At 42.1% G+C, this 15928-nt stretch overlaps 1 protein-coding gene across 12 annotated transcripts in view; it reads left to right on the top strand.

Moving 5' to 3' along the window:
- The window catches only part of CACNA1D (calcium voltage-gated channel subunit alpha1 D), a 351834-nt gene that overhangs the window by 235043 nt on the left and 100863 nt on the right, over positions 1–15928 (top strand). For 11 of the 12 annotated variants that reach the window (XM_072599051.1, XM_072599049.1, XM_072599046.1 and 8 more), the window contains 7 exons: positions 1596–1716; positions 5795–5909; positions 6521–6590; positions 7256–7322; positions 8469–8613; positions 11998–12127; positions 15244–15303. In XM_072599051.1, coding sequence (XP_072455152.1) covers positions 1596–1716; positions 5795–5909; positions 6521–6590; positions 7256–7322; positions 8469–8613; positions 11998–12127; positions 15244–15303 — 708 coding nt within the window. The remainder of the gene's footprint in view (positions 1–1595; positions 1717–5794; positions 5910–6520; positions 6591–7255; positions 7323–8468; positions 8614–11997; positions 12128–15243; positions 15304–15928) is intronic. The other variant, XM_072599045.1, reaches the window with a different exon arrangement.

The following is a 15928-nucleotide window of genomic DNA, read 5'->3' as shown; positions in this document are numbered from 1 at the left end:
CCTGGAGTCACAGGACTCGGATTCAGGTCCGGACTCAGACTTTTGCTTCACAGGTAATGTTTGGAAAGTCCTGGCATCCAGCCAGACCTTAGTTTCCCTATCTGTAAAAAAGAAGAGGCTGGACTTGGATGGGGTTTGAGGTCCCTTCTACCTTTTGATCTGTGATCATTTGATCCTGTGAAGTTAGGGAGACACAAATTTTGATTTAATATTAACAATTAGATTAATCTCAATGATTAGAGTTGTCCAAAAACCAAATGGTCTGTCTCCAGAGGGAATTGGCTTCCTACCACTACAGGTATTAAATCAGATTGGATAGAAAGCTGATTTTTGGCGGTAGGCTCCCTTTGAACTCCACACTCTGTGATTCTTATGAAGTAATTGATATTATTCAGAAAGGCTTTGAAGAGAAGACTGCACTGCCCACAACAAAATTGTTTGTCTCTATTTTGAATAAACATGGGAAGGTGTATTGGGAGTTGTTATTCAGTCATTTCCAGTTCTTTGTGACCCCATTTGGGATTTTCTTGGCAAAGATCCTAGAGTGGTTTGTCATTTCCTTCTTCAACTCATTTTAGAGATGAGGAAACTGAAGTAAACAAGTATAAGTGACTTGTTCAGGGTCACACAGTTAATAAGTATCTGAGACTGGATTTGAACTCAGGAAGATGAGTTTTCCTGACTACAGAACCAGCACTTTATCCACCACACCACCTAGCTGCCCTGGTATATTGGGAAGGAGACTCAATAAAATGATCCTTGGGGGCTCTGTAAAACTACCTTCTTAATATAATCTAAGCAAAATCCCTTTGGCTAAGCCTGGTAGGTCAGCTTAAAAGATCTGTTAGCCTAAGGGCTATACTGTCAGACTTGAAGCTTGCCTGAGTGTTAACAATGCTCCTAATGACTCTTGAGCACTTGTACCCTAAAGAGAAGTACTCTCTCCACTGTGGGTCATGTTTTCATGTTTTAATTAAAATTCTTTGTTGACCATTCCCTATCTTCTCTTAGTTTTGGGCTGTGGAAATCTAAATAACTTCAATGTTTGACCCACTTTGATTGCATTGGTGTGGGTACAGGTCAGAACCTCTCTCTTGCTTAGAAGATGCTTTAACAAGGGGTCATCTAAATAGTAAGCTATAGTAAGAAGCTAAAATAGCATCTCTTCATCTGGTGAAGTTGGCCAACTGAGTGGAAGAGAAAGAACCAGTAGAGAACAGATACTTTGTTTTATCACTGTCAACATTTATCTGAATTCATTTCGTAATGAGTTGACTTAGCCCTAAGGATTCTGAGTGAGAGGAGATTGAATTTGAAATCATGAGCTGTGCAATCTATGCCTGTTAGGGTTCTATAAATATGTGTGGGGCATTAGGAATACATTGTATGAGAAAGTGTGTACAATTAAATCTGTTTCCTTTTTACATCAAGCCTATGCATTGGATAGATTCATGTAATGCAAAATGTAGTGGAAAAGGTTTGGACATGTTTCACGTAGTCTATGAATATCTTTAGTAGTCAAAATATTTCTAAAATAATGAAATATATTTTGGCCCTTTTCCTTCCATCGGTGACAACTAACATTTGCATCTTAGATTCTTACAGGTGAAGACTGGAATGCTGTCATGTATGATGGAATCATGGCTTACGGGGGCCCGTCTTCTTCAGGAATGATAGTCTGTATATACTTCATCATCCTCTTTATTTGCGGTAATTGTATCCTTCACTGTGGGCTAAGAGAACTGTAGGGTTGTGATGGCATAGTAATAGTTGCTTACTTTGATCAGCTCTTTCACATTGCTTTGGGAAGTCCTTTATTTTAATTCCATTTCATTAAGGATGTCGTTATAGAGGAAGTGAATTTCCAGTAGACTTTTCAGAATTAAAGCTGCCTTGGTATGAGCAGTGGTAGAGGACAAAGAACTATACCATGTGCCATGTGGGCAAGACCAGTGGTGTCTCCCTTGCAGAGACCTCAAAAGATGTTTGTAGATGGATATAGTGGTTCACTATAACACCAACCCAAGTTTGATATTACAGAGAACTCTAATGAAGTTCTATCATCCTGAAGTTTATCTTTGTCCATGATGAATCTGTTTATATTTTCATCCCATAATTCTTATTTTGGTGATGAATTCTAAGTCCCTGCAATGACTTCATCAAATGTCCTTCTTTATATTCTAAAACCAAACCCTTTCCAACTTCAAGGGGTGCCCCTGAGTTCTACTATTTGGAGGTTTGATGAAAAGCTATATGTTCCATTTCTTCTTATCTATAATGACCTCGTAAATTTAATCCTACCTTTGTTACCATTTCTTCTTATCTATAATGACCTCGTAAATTTAATCCTACCTTTGTTACCTTTCATCTATCCTGGAAGCCAGTCCTAATAAGGACTATCCTACTAAGAATTACCTCTATTTCTGGGTCATTTTAGTTGCCTTCCCCTGGATTTTTTATAGTCCAATTATGCATTTCTTGCATAACGGAGGCCAGAACTGTGAACAGTCCCCAGGTATACATTTACCCTAACTTTGTTCAAGAATAGTTTTCTGTTTTTGACATCTGTCTTGATGATGTCTAATACTTTTGTGACATCTTTAAAGGGCTACTGTGATGTACTGGACAACAACCATCCACAGTGCTTCTTGGAGGTCTCTTCCTGTGTTGTAGCTGACAGCTTGAGACCCATCATCTCATAAGTAGAGTCCTGACCCATGCTTGAGATTACCTGCCACATGACTCTCATTTGATAGCTTGAAAGTTTCAACCATGGGCTTTTCTCCTCCAGACTGTTAATAAAAATGCAATAAAGTTTGGTGCCAGTGTTGATCCTCGCTGTTTTAACCTTCCTTTTGTTTCCTGTCTAAGCGAGTTTCCTATCCAGGACAAAATACTCCTCTCAGTCCCATAACAGATCAAAATTTCTAAATAAACTTTTGTGTGAAGCCATACAAAAGACTTTTTCAAAGTCAAAATAAATATTTAAATGTGGTTTACTTGCTCAAGAAACTGCAGTAAGAATAATAGACTGCTTTATGTCACAGTTCACAGCTTGCAAGGTGCTCTTCACACGTCATTTCTCAGGACCTTCGCAGCAGGCCTCTGAGGTCAGGAGTGTCCTTGCTGTTTCTGTTTTATCCATGGGAATGTTGAGAATCCAAGTGTCTTGTCTAAGATGACATGACCAGTTAGTGAGAGAGCTGGGGTCTGAACTCAGCTCCTCTTATTTCAAAGCAGGGATTTCTTCCCCTGCACTGTGCATGCTTCAAGAACGATTACAGCCGTTGACCAGTGTGTGTCAAGCACTTTACCAGGCCACAAGAGTCCCAGGCCAAAAGGCCATCATTCAGGCCCTATGGAGCTGGCCTTCTTCTAGGGAAGAGGACACGAGTGTTTTAATACGTGTCCAGAGAAGTAGAGAGCCCTGTAGGGAACAATGAGGACAAAGAAGTGACCAGACAAGGACTCCAGGATTTGTGGGGGACAGAGAAAACACTCCTCTGGAGAGATGAGGGAAGGCCTTCTGGAGAAGGTGACCCATGAGCTGAGTCTTGGGAGGAAAAGAGAGAAGAGGGAGGGATGGAGGTGTGGAGGCAGCTCCTTGGAAGCTCCTTGGAAACAGTGGAATGCATGAAGGTGACCCTGCTGGTGACTGTAGATTCCAACTTTGTATGCAAGTGGCTACTCCTAGAACCTCGTCTGAAGCCCTTCTTATGAGAGTCCCGTGGATGTTAGTCATTCTTCATCTTTTGGAGAGGACCACTGCCATCACAGGGTCATGTCTTGACTTGCTCAGAAATGAATTGAAGTGAGGCAGAGTTGTGCAAAGTCATTAGCCTCACTCTCTCTTTCAGAGTCATCGAAGTCAGTGGCAAAAGAAAAAGTCAAAATGACTGATGGTGGCATGGGATGCAGTGAATGACAAAGAGTGATTTGTTTGAAAAAGCAGCATTTTGCCACTCAGTGCTTCACAAATTCCTACTGACATGCCTCTGGACTCAGAATTAGAAAGATTCCTGCCTTAATAATGGAACAAGTATTTATTAAACACTTAACTGGAAGCCTGGCACTATGCTGAGGGCTGCCGTACATCCTCTAGTGAAGAATTTGCAGTCTCTGAAAATCATACTGGGATCCACCAACATATCTATGCATATGTAGCACAATATACAGAATTTAGCAGTAATTAAAGAAATTAATAGAAAACACAGTCAATATAGTTAATGTAGCTAGTCTCGTTAGCAGATATTAAAACAGTATGGTCACAGGTATGTATTAACCTACATCTTTTACATTAGAATTTCATGTAGCTAACCATAGTATACAAAACTGTAATTCATCACACATGATCATACATAAATGACAGTGTTCCACGTATAAAATTAAAAATGCACACGCTTGTAATAAATGACACACAGCACATAAAAGAGTTGTCTGCAGCAATCACATATATAGGTCATGTGCAGAAATGTGGATATATTATGGCAATCAGTCAATCAACGTTTACTGTGTTTGCATCACTACTAGGTGCCAGATGGAAGGCACCAGAGACATGAAGGCAAAAAAGTGCAATGATCACTATACTCTAAGAAGTGACACCATGTACACAAATACCTCTTCCAGCCCTTCACAAACTGTCCCAAACTATCTTTCCTGGCTTATCGTACGTTCCTTCCCATCCTGCACTCTGAGGTCCTGCCAAAGTTGCCTTCTCTCTGTTCCCCACATACTGTACTTCCATCCCCATGTCTTTGCCTTGGCTATTTCCCATGCCTTCTCCTACTTCTTCACCTCCACCTTAGAGGATGGATGGAGAGGATATGGAGGAAGAAGGGAAGGGAGACATTTGAGAGCTGGCTCTTTACCACCCCCCGGTGTCCCTTCTCAGGAGAGGCCTGTGTGCCTGTTCTAAAGAGGTTGTCTTTACTCACAATGGTAAAAACTATCATTTTAAAATTGTCTTCAATGCCAGTTTATGAACTTTTCAAGAAAAAACCATCTTATTCCTACATATCAGGCTATCTTAAAAAGAAGGAAAAGGGAAAAGTGGCCACAGTTTGGTGACCCTCATTCACTAGATTTGACTTTTGTAACTTTTGATTTGTCCTGAAAATCACCTGCACCTCCAAAGGAGAAAACTTGGAACACACTACAGATGCTCACTTGTGGTTTACAAATAGGATATACAGTTGTGAACAATAGACCTGGCCCCTCTATAAAAAAATCGATAGCCTTCTGGGGAGTTACTTAGAATAGTGGTATTCATGTGGCTCTCTGTCTATATCCTGATCATGTTTACTAAGCAATCATGTTACTAAATAGTCATATCTTAGATATGTGTATGATTCATGTTTCATATATATATCTGTTCATGTATGTATTTTTATGCACACACATGGAAGCTGGCACAAGATTCAGGAAGGCCTAGCTTTGAGTCATGCCTTTGCCAAAGGCTATGGGACTCTCTTAATCTCTCAATAACTCTGGCAGCTTTCTAAAACCAAAAGTTGTGGAGCATTTGCCTACCCACCACGGCATGGGAAGTTTCTCACTATTGAAGTCACAGATTCCGTCCAAAAAAAGGTTCATATCAGACAACGTTTTGTCTCTTTTTCTATATCATTATGGCTTCTCTGACTTTCCACAGTCATACAGCACCATGTCTAGTTATATGATGTGACACCTGCCTGGGAGCAGAGCTGGTATGCTTTTGCCATTGCTGATTTCTACAGTGACCACAATAGAGCAAAACTGAAAGAGTATGTTGTATCCTTAAAATAATTTGGATTAGATATTCTGTTGAATGTTTTCTTGGCCATTGCTGTGGACAATTTGGCTGATGCTGAAAGTCTGAATACTGCCCAGAAAGAAGAAGCAGAGGAAAAGGAAAGGAAGAAGACTGCCAGGTAAATGGAGTCAAGCCTAGAATTCCAGGTCCAGAGGAAAGGCAACTGATCTGGGTGAATATGACTAGTGCCTCTGCCTCTGTGGGCTTGTTTCCTCCTCTATCAAAGGAGGGGTTAGAATAGATGACCTCCAAGGGCTGCCCCTGAATGGCTGAAAACTCAGGAGGTCTGACCATCAGACTTATGCCATGGGAAAACCCCAGTAACCTTGAAATCACTGGCTCCACAGTGCTGTGAGTTCAAAGGGTGTTGGCTCCAATTGTTTGGCATAATTGGAAATCAGGACTAAGAAAGTCAATTCTTATACTAAAGCCAAACATTTTGGTTCCATATGGTTCCAGACTTTAAATTGGGATTTGAAATATTCTTGTGTTTAGAGAATTGATGTAGTTAATTTTAGTATCATAAAATAAATGATGTGATAGGTAATATTTGTCTTTGGGGTGGGAATTTCAATAAAATCTCTTTACTGAATCTAGCACATGGAGACAAATAGAAATTCGTGGATAGAGGAATGTTCTTTCTTCATGGTCAATGTTGTTTCCAGTCAAACCTTGCCTTTACTGTAGCAGCTTGCTTTGTGACATTTCCCTGTGTTCTCTTCTCTGTAGAAAAGAGAGTCTGGAGAATAAAAAGAATGACAAGCCTGAAGCTAACCCGATGGCTAACAGTGATCACAAGGTGTTTGTTCCAGAGTGCTCCTTTCTACTGCATTGTGATGGACTGTGCTGTTGCTGGCTGATAGGCCTCTAGCAGTCACTGTCCACATGTGGTGGATGCTGTTTGTCAGGCCACCTCTGTCTGTGGTTGAAGTATCAAAGTTCATGAAGCCTTGCTAAGTCAGGGCAGGCAGTAGACCCTTCCTGACTGGGTGACTTCCATGGTACCTGGCGTTGTCTGATGGGTCTCATTGTCACTCTGAAGGGATGAGGGAGGGATTGCCAGCCTAGGTCTACTGCATCATGGAATCAGAACCTCAGCAGCTCGATGAAAGGGTGGGAGATGGGAAACACTCATTAATGCCTGACATCTCCTAAGGAGACATGGGTGGACGCAGATGGCTTTATGCAGCAGGTACTCAGTCATTCTAGTGTGTTCCTCCCTTTTTATTTGGTCGCTGGAGCAAATACTTAATCACTCCAGTTAAGCATAACTTTATGGAGCTACACCTGCTTTTTTGTCCTGGGTGCAGAGATTACTTGAGAGTGTCCTGGCTTTCCTGTCTTTATATCCTCAGGGAAGGTGCTCCCTCTCACCCAGGTCAGACAGGACATGTGGTTGTTCTGTGACATGCATTCAACATAGAACTGCTCCTCCTTATGCTAGACCTTCTTCCATTGCTGCAGGTTATAATCGATGATTACCGAGGAGAGGATGAAGACAAGGACCCCTACCCACCTTGCGATGTTCCAGGTACGGGGCTGGCCTCAGGGATGCATGGGTTTACTTTGTAGACCCTGAGACTCAGGTAGATTCCTGAGGAAGCACTCAGATTTGCTGTGGATGTATCATTTTCTGTGACCGTTTACATCATCTAGATGTCGCGGTGCTGATGGCTTCAATCCCCTTAGGGACTAGTTAACTTCATTCTTTACCTTGGGCACAGGCCTCAGTCCTGGCTTAGATCAGCCATCCTGCAAGTGGCTAGAAAAGGTGAACAATTCTTACTGGGGTGGCAGCCAGCAAGTGTGCCCTTGGATGTCAGATGGGGGTTGTCATCTGCATGGCCAGAGAGCACCCTGTGTTTGACCACAGGACTTTACCATTAGGAAAGAGGCCACTCAGAGCAGCCACTTTGTTGTCATTTGCTCTTAGCCTCTAGTCTGGTTTTCTTCTTGTTTTCTCTTGCATCAATACTCTTGGAAAAGTGGAACTCTGGGTCAGTCCAGTGGTTTGATCTCCTGACTTCAGATTCTTTGGAAGATATGCTTTTGTTTTTGGAATGCTCCTCCCACCATTTCAGGACCAAACCTTCTGCCTAGTACAGTGCTTCATAAGCTTCTGTGGCAAAAAAGGGGGCAATAACTGGTGGTCAGCCTTCTTGGACTTAGCTAGCACATGCAGCCCTCTCCCCTGGCCATGCCAGCAGCATAGAACCAGAGAGAGCCCTCCCTCACTTTGTGGGAACAGCCTTCAGAAGCCAGCATTATCATCCATGTGGAATCACTAGAGTGGGACCTTGTCTACCCAGCAAGACCTTGGGAGGTGCACAACCTCAGAGACCTTTGGGATTCCCACTATTGACTCTTGTTGTAGCCCAGGGGAGTAGTATCTCTATCCCCAGGTTCTCCTTGGAAAACAAAGCCACTGGTAATAAGCAGACTCCTGCTGGATGCAGTCAGTGATGTAGAATGAGATGCTAAAATGTTCTCAAGGGGCCTTGTTTTCATACTGAAATATTTCCCTTCCTTCCCTCCACGGATGTGTAGTGAGGGTGAATATAAGGGTTTGGGCGTGTTACATGAATATGTATTTTAAGTTTCAGATTTGTTTTCATTATTATTTTGATTGAAAATGTAACCTTTTATTTCATGCCTATCAAGATGTTTTTATTCAAAGTAGGTGAAGAGGAAGAGGAAGAAGAAGATGAACCAGAGGTCCCTGCTGGTCCCCGCCCTCGCAGAATCTCAGAGTTAAATATGAAGGAGAAGATCATTCCCATTCCTGAAGGGAGTGCTTTCTTCATTTTTAGCAAAACCAATCCGTAAATATACATTCTTTGGTGTTTTCATTTCACAGCTTTACTTAAAAGCCAGGAAGTTAGGCAAAAGTCATAGGAAAATGGCTGCCCTGTTCTTGTGGAGGATGCTGGACTGGCAGTCGGAGGACCTGGATCTGAGGCCCAGCTCTACTGCCTACCGCCTGTTTGATCTTGGGCATACCACTTAACCCTCTGTGCCTCAGTTTCCTCATCTGTAAAAGAACCTTTCCTTGGCAGTGTCCTGCTGACTGAAGTTTGTAGAGATGAAGTGATGTTCTTCAGGGATGCTGTACACACCCCCTGAATGACATTCTCATTAAATTCACCCTTCTCAGGTTACAGTGAAAGATGTTCACTAGGACTCTGGTCATTCTTTGCCTTTCCAGCTGGAGAGAGGATTTGATTTACAAGTCAGATTCTAAGTTCAATCACCAAGGCCAGAAATTAGAAGCTTGAAGAATCAGTGATTCCTTGGTAGATTGGCTGTAGTTTCTGGCTATGGCTTTCAAGCCCAGGAGACACAGATGCAGCTTGTGAGATGCTAAATACCTTCAGACTCCTGGAGTATGGTCATAGCTGTTTTATGTGTAAATGGTAATTTCTGGTCTATCTTACAAAAGGTTATTAAACTGACCCTGCCAGTTGGCCAACAAGCATTGATTAAACACCAACTGTGTGCCAGGCCCTGTGCTGGGGATAATCACTGGGGATACAAAGAAAGGCAAAAGACAGAGTCTTCCTTCAAGGAGCTCATAGGCTAACGAGGGAGACAACAAGCAAATAGCTGGACACCCCAGCTGTGGACAGGATAAACTGGAGACAATCCACACTGGCATGAAAGGGAATCAGAAAACATTCTCTTAAAAGGTGGGATTATACTTAAAGGAAGCCTGGGAGGTCAGTATTTGGAGCACAGGAGGGAGAATGTTCCAGGCCTGGGGGACTCCAGAGAGAATGGCCAGAACTGAAAGATGTAGGGGCTTGTTCATGGAATAACCAGGAGGCCAGATCACTGGATCAAAGAGTTTGGGTTGGGGAGGAAGGTGTAAGAACTAGTAAAGCGTGGGGGGCTAGGTTATGAAAGGCTTTGAATGCAAAATAGAGCATTTTCTATGTAATCCTGAGACGATGGGGACCTGCTAGAGTTTGAGTAGGGGTGGGAAAGGGGTGATATGGTCACACCTAGACTTCAGGAAAATCACTTTGGTGGCTGAATGTAGACTGGATTAGAATGGGGAGAGTCTGAAGGCAGGCAGGCCCCTCCCAACAGCTACTGCAGTAGTCCAGATGTGAAGTATTGAGGGTCTGTACCAGGACAGGGCATTGTCAAAGGAGAGAAGGGAATGTATTCTGGAGATATTGGGGAGGTGAAATCGACAGGCCTTGGCACCATAATGGGCATGAGAGGTGAGAGATTTTAGAATAAAATAAAAATACTGAAAAAAGTAGAAGACAGTGTAAGATATTGGATACCAGAAACAACTGTTCTGCAAAGCTGCACAAAAAGAGTGTAAAACCATAATTAAAAAAGAAACCTTGAACATTGTATTTCAAAGAATTATGTGTAAAAACTGCCCAGATCCATTAAACCAGAGGGTACAGTGAAGATAGGAAGAATCCACTGATTACCTCTCAAACTCTGAAAGTAAAATCTCAGGAATGTTATGGATAAAATTGAGTTCCCAAATTAAAGATCAACTATCCAGAAAAAAAAAAAACAACCAGAAACACATAAAACTTGGCAGCTTCTACAATGGAGGAAAGTAGGTCTTCTAATATAGTATTCCAAACAGCTTTATGACCAAGAAGAAATTACCTTTCATCACTGAATATCAAATAGATCTTTAGTGGAATATATAATTTTCAAGCATTTCAGATTTAAAAAAAAACAAAGCCAACTAAACACTTTAGAATTCAAACACAAGAGTCTAGAGACACCTAGCAAGGCAAATTTATTTCAGCAGTTGGAGAAGGACTATATGAACATTTAGTGCTAACCTAATGGGGGAAAAATTTGTCTCTTCAGAACCTGAATATCTTCAAACGCACCCACACACACCCCCCTCAAATGGAGGCAAACTGAGATGGGAAGGAGGGAGGGGAGCAGGAATGGACAGTGGCAAAATAAATGTCCTAATGCTGAAGAGGAGGTTAAAGGAGGTGGGGATGGACTCTAAGGGGGTGCCTTACAACGACTGAACAATTTGGGGTACATGACTGGAGTACCATATTGTACCTGAAGGAAAGAAGAAAAAGCATCAGAGAATCTTGAGTAGTAGGAACTGATGTAGAGGAGAGGATCGATCCCCTGAGAACAAGAATGCTGTGAGGAAAGCATTTGAAAACTTCAGATCAGGGCAGCCTTGTCTGCAGAGGAGCTATGATGCAGCATCTTCATCTCTCCTGACAGACAGCTGGGGGTGCCAAAGAAATAGACTGTCTTGGACAAGGCTACCTGTCAGTTCATTTTGTTTGATTTTTGTTTCGTTTTCTGATTGGGCATGGGAAGAGAAGAAAGGTTTAACTGTAGTGATGGGGGGGGAACAAGAGAGCCACTGAAACATTTTCTTAAATGCCAAGAAGGAAGTTTGAAAGGAAGGAAGACAAGCAGGGAGGTTTTGAAAGTAGAATGCAGAATTCATTATGTCCTTTTTTAAAGCAAGCATTATGATAGGGAGGTGCATGGTTTCCTGTAGATTCCTTTGGAAATGCCCTTTGTTCAAGATAATGTTTTAGCACTGCTCAGGCCACTTCTCTGAAAACGTATCAGCTCACCAGACATTGGCCAAGGGACTTTGGTTTAGGGTGCTCAGAGTTCAGCTGACCATGTGATTCTTTGTTCTCTCTGCCTGGTTTTCCACCAGGTTATGGCAGCAGCAGAAGAGGGCCACGTGGGGCTCAGAGTCTTCTTGTTTTTTCCTTTGTTTCATGGATTGCCTTGACCAAAGGAGCCATCTTTCTGTGCAGTCTTAGAGGGGTTGAGACTCTCTCCAAGCTTTAGCAGATGCTCGTTCTTGACCCTTATTATCATGTATTTTATTGGAATAGGCTTCAAGAAGTCAGTCACCCCCATGCTCTGAGGAGGCCCCTAAGCAGGACATCTGTGGCAAGTCAAATCCCATAATCATCAATAGCATTTAAAGCAAAAATCTCTGTTAGCTGCAAGCCGTAGTGCACACAACTAAATTGGGGGGGGGGGGCGGGGTACAGGATTTTGGGTCATTGTTTTAAGTTGCTTGTAATGGGGTTTTATTTCTTCCCTTTTCTAAAAGTAAGAACAGCAGCTTGTTTACCCATCCTACAGAACTGTCTAGAAAAAACCTTACCTCACCTAACTTGTAAATGCTGAGGTGGCCGCTAAAGTGACCGTTGTGTTTTCTTCCTCAGAATTCGAGTGGGCTGCCACAGACTTATCAATCACCACATCTTTACCAACCTCATCCTTGTCTTCATCATGCTCAGCAGTGCTTCTCTTGCCGCTGAAGACCCCATCCGAAGTCACTCCTTTCGGAATATCGTAAGCCAGCGAGTTTGTGGACTAATTCTTGTACACGCACATCAGGGGACTTCCAGCGTGGTGTCATTTTCTGCTCATTTTGCCAGACTATATGGGGTTGTTTCAGTGTAGGCATACTAAAATGATTAGTATTAAATTTTTATGCACGCTTTTGATGCAGATGAATTAAAATGTTTGAAGTCTGTAGTGCTATTTAAATGCAATCTTTATGCTAATTGGAATTAGCAGTTTTACACATTATTATTTAGAACTCAAAGGGAAAATCTGAATTCATGGTTTAATTTGCCCAAATGATTAGGTTATTTTGGAAAACCTTTTGTACCTTAAATGGTTTATATTTAATCTTAGGCCATATTGCTTAAGAGTTTGGAGCAAATGACACAAATGTGCCTTGAAAGTTGCATTTTATAAATTTCTTTAACAGTTTCTTTTTCAACTTAACATTTTGAAGTTGCCAAGTAAGTTCTCCTTTCCCAAATCATGAATTATCTAAGCCCCTTGCCTTCTCTTTCTCTCTCCCCATTCCTGATTGCAGCCTTTTGCTAACCCCTCTTTAGGCCTTTCAGCCAGTGGAGGATGAGAGCATGCGTTTCATTCAGTTCAGTATGTTCTGTACCACCAAGTTTTCTTGTAGGTCATTCAGGGAGCTCTAGGTTTGCTCTGGCTCTTCAGGTCTCTGAGCTCTGTTAGGCACCATTGAGATGGGGCAGCATGTTGGCTCTCTGCTACGGAATAAAGGATTTAGGCTCCTCCTGTTGAAAGTGAAGCTCCATTTTGCAACTGGTCTTTCCCAAGGGAATGAGCCCCTGGGGTTTTAGGTTTTCTGTCTACAATCTCTTTTCTTCCATGGAGGGGTATATTCCCTACACATCTGGGTTATGCTGGATGACAAAGAACTGGTGTTCTACTGGTACGTTTTTTTTATGCGCTAGGAAAGAACTTTATATTCAAAATCAGTCTTGATCCTTCTTTCAGTTGAGCCAAGACTTTGAACACATACATACATACCTCCTCATATAAAAGAAAGGTGTGTGTATATAGTCTGTTTTATAACCCATCACCCTTCCTTCTCCCACCTTGGACTGAGCACCCCCGCCACCAGTATCATGTTTCATTTTCTGGTTTTCATGAAAATAGATACCTATGCTGGTCACAGAATCATGGGGTCCTCACCACTGTGCCATGGATGGTGGTCCTTCTAATACGGTTCTTAGATACTTGGAGTTAAAACAGACTTCAGATCAGTGTTGCCCCCGAGTACACAATCAAGAACACTGTGGCTAGGTGACATTTTTCTAGCTGTCCCAACAATCTTGGTTCTGAAATTTGGAATATTATCCAATTTATCAGATTCGTAGGACACCCTGTCTGCTGTGAGGGAGATAAAAAGCACTTTAAAAATATGAACAAATATTGTACATTGTTGTTGATGTAAAGATTATGACCTCTGGGCTTGAGCCTGATTGTACTTTATATTTGGAAGAATTATAGTGTTTAGAGACGATTCTACTGAGCCCTATTTATTAATATAAAACACATAGGCAATTAACTGAGTGACATCTGTGTACACATTTAGTGTAGACAGAAGAATGTTATGTTGGCCAGACTCACCAGACTCCAGCCTTTGAGGCAGACAGTGGGAAGCTTGGGGAGTTCCTTGGCATGTTGTGCAGCCCTCCTCTCATACTGCCCTTAGGGAACATCTTTTCTGGCAGCTGACATTGCTGGGTTCTGTGGGTCTTACCACTCCTGTGGATGCACTTTTTAAAAAACTTGTGAATTTTCTCAGTGACTGAAAAGGTAGAAAATGGAACTGAATCAGGATTGAATGCTAGAGTTCTAGGAATCCTCATCCTCAGGGCCTCCAGCTCCAGCTAGTCACAAACCCTTTTTCTTGGCTATACCCATTCTTGTTGGGCTGATCTCAGCCCTGATATAGGTGTGAAATGGGGGATCATGGGGAGAGACATTCAGGTACACTTAAATGTACCTTCTGTAGGCTTGATCATAAGGAAACGAGCTCCCAAATGTCTCAAGGGATTTGAAACGCTCAGTGTGAGTAACATGATTTCTTAGAGAAAAAGAAAACTTCCTTTTCTTACCCTCCTTTGCTTTATTTTAACATGAACAGCAAGGATCTGCCCCAGGACTTGATCATAATATTTTTTAAATATGACTTTGCTCTACAAAGTGAACACATTTCCTATATCATGGAAAGAGCATTGAATTAGCAAACCAGGAGACTCAGTTTCTCATCACAACAGATTAGCCTTGTGACTTTTGGCAAGTCATGTCCCTTCTCAGTTAGAGTTGTTTGATGTGATGAAACTGGAGAACATGACTTTTAATGCCCTTGTAGCTCTGGGATTTTCTGGGATTAGTGGAGCAAGAAATATATACAGTGTCCCATGGGCAAATAAGAAATATTTAAATTCTTGAGTATTTGAAGATTTTCTGATCTTGTGTGTTATTGGATGCTGGAGCTTTCTTGGGTCCTGAAAGGTTTCCGTACCTTACAAGAGTACAGGAATGGTCACTGTCTGAAGGAATAGGTTTCTCACTCATTGTTTCTATTGTAGCCTTAGGAGCAGCAGGAAATGCAGATAGGGCTGCCAGCTTTCTGCTGGTAGATAAGTCTGCATCATTTATCTCTTCTAATTGAACAGCTGCCCTAGACAATGTAATTCACTTTCAGTCCTGTTCAGTGGGGCTAGTGAGGGAATCCCTTTATCATTAGCTAGCAGTGTCAGAGAGCAGGGTAATGAGGAGGTCGTTATTACGGGGAGACCTTACAAGCCCAGCCTGTTTGTGAGGGAGGCCAAAAGTCGAAGTCTTCATCGAGTTAGTGTCATTAATTTTTTCTTTTGCTTTGCTCTAGCAGGCTGAACTCAGCAAGGGCTGGAGTATCTTGCTCTAGTCTCAGACACACTTAGAAGAGATGGTTAGGGGAGAGCATTTTGCACATGAGCATGTTCACCCATGTGGTCCCAAGTTAGTTTGGACTCTTATAGATGACTTTCCAGTTTGGGGCTGGGCGGTGTGTGAGGGGGAGCTGCATGGGGTGGTGTCTGACTCCGGCCGGTTTTCCTCACTCTGCCACCTGTTGTACCTTGCAGATACTGGGTTACTTTGACTATGCTTTCACAGCCATCTTTACTGTCGAAATCCTGTTAAAGGTAATGGCGTTTTCATCGATCCTTGCATGTGCCAAAGCAGCTTTCGCAATAATAGCCTCATTTTGTGCTTGCTTTCCAGATGCTAGGTTACGCAGATTATGTCTTCACTGGTACTTTTGCCTTTGAGATCGTTCTGAAGGTAACAGGTTTACCCAGCCGTGTGTTTAGAGGACACTGATTCCTGGGTGTCATCTGCCCAGGAAGGACGCTTGAAGTGTTTTGTTTTGTTTGGGGTTTTGTTTCTTGCCTTCTCTGCTCAAGCTAAGCATTTTTTTTAGTCCCAGAACATGTTCTGTAACTGTTCCATTGATTTTTTATTTTTTGGAATTTTGAATGCATGTAGGAGCTACTTTGTTTTATGATATTCATGAGATCATTCGTTTTGCTCCTTTAAAAATTACACTGTGTCAGCTGCTGGTCTAGAATTCACTGTGTGTGAGCTTTCTTCCAGCCTGCTCTGACACGCAAAGGAAAATAGCTTCTTTTACAGAGGGAGCTTTTCATTTCTCATTTCTCTTGCTGGGTTATATTGTCACAGACTGAAAATAGTAAACTGCTATTTTCTTGCAACAGGATTTGCAAGAGAACTTGGGTTTATTGATGTGTTAATATACTCTGCACCTGT

The sequence above is a fragment of the Notamacropus eugenii genome, chromosome 3 (assembly GCF_028372415.1).
Source record: "Notamacropus eugenii isolate mMacEug1 chromosome 3, mMacEug1.pri_v2, whole genome shotgun sequence".
Taxonomy (NCBI): Eukaryota; Metazoa; Chordata; class Mammalia; order Diprotodontia; family Macropodidae; genus Notamacropus; species Notamacropus eugenii.
This window is presented reverse-complemented; position numbering and strand designations above follow the sequence as displayed.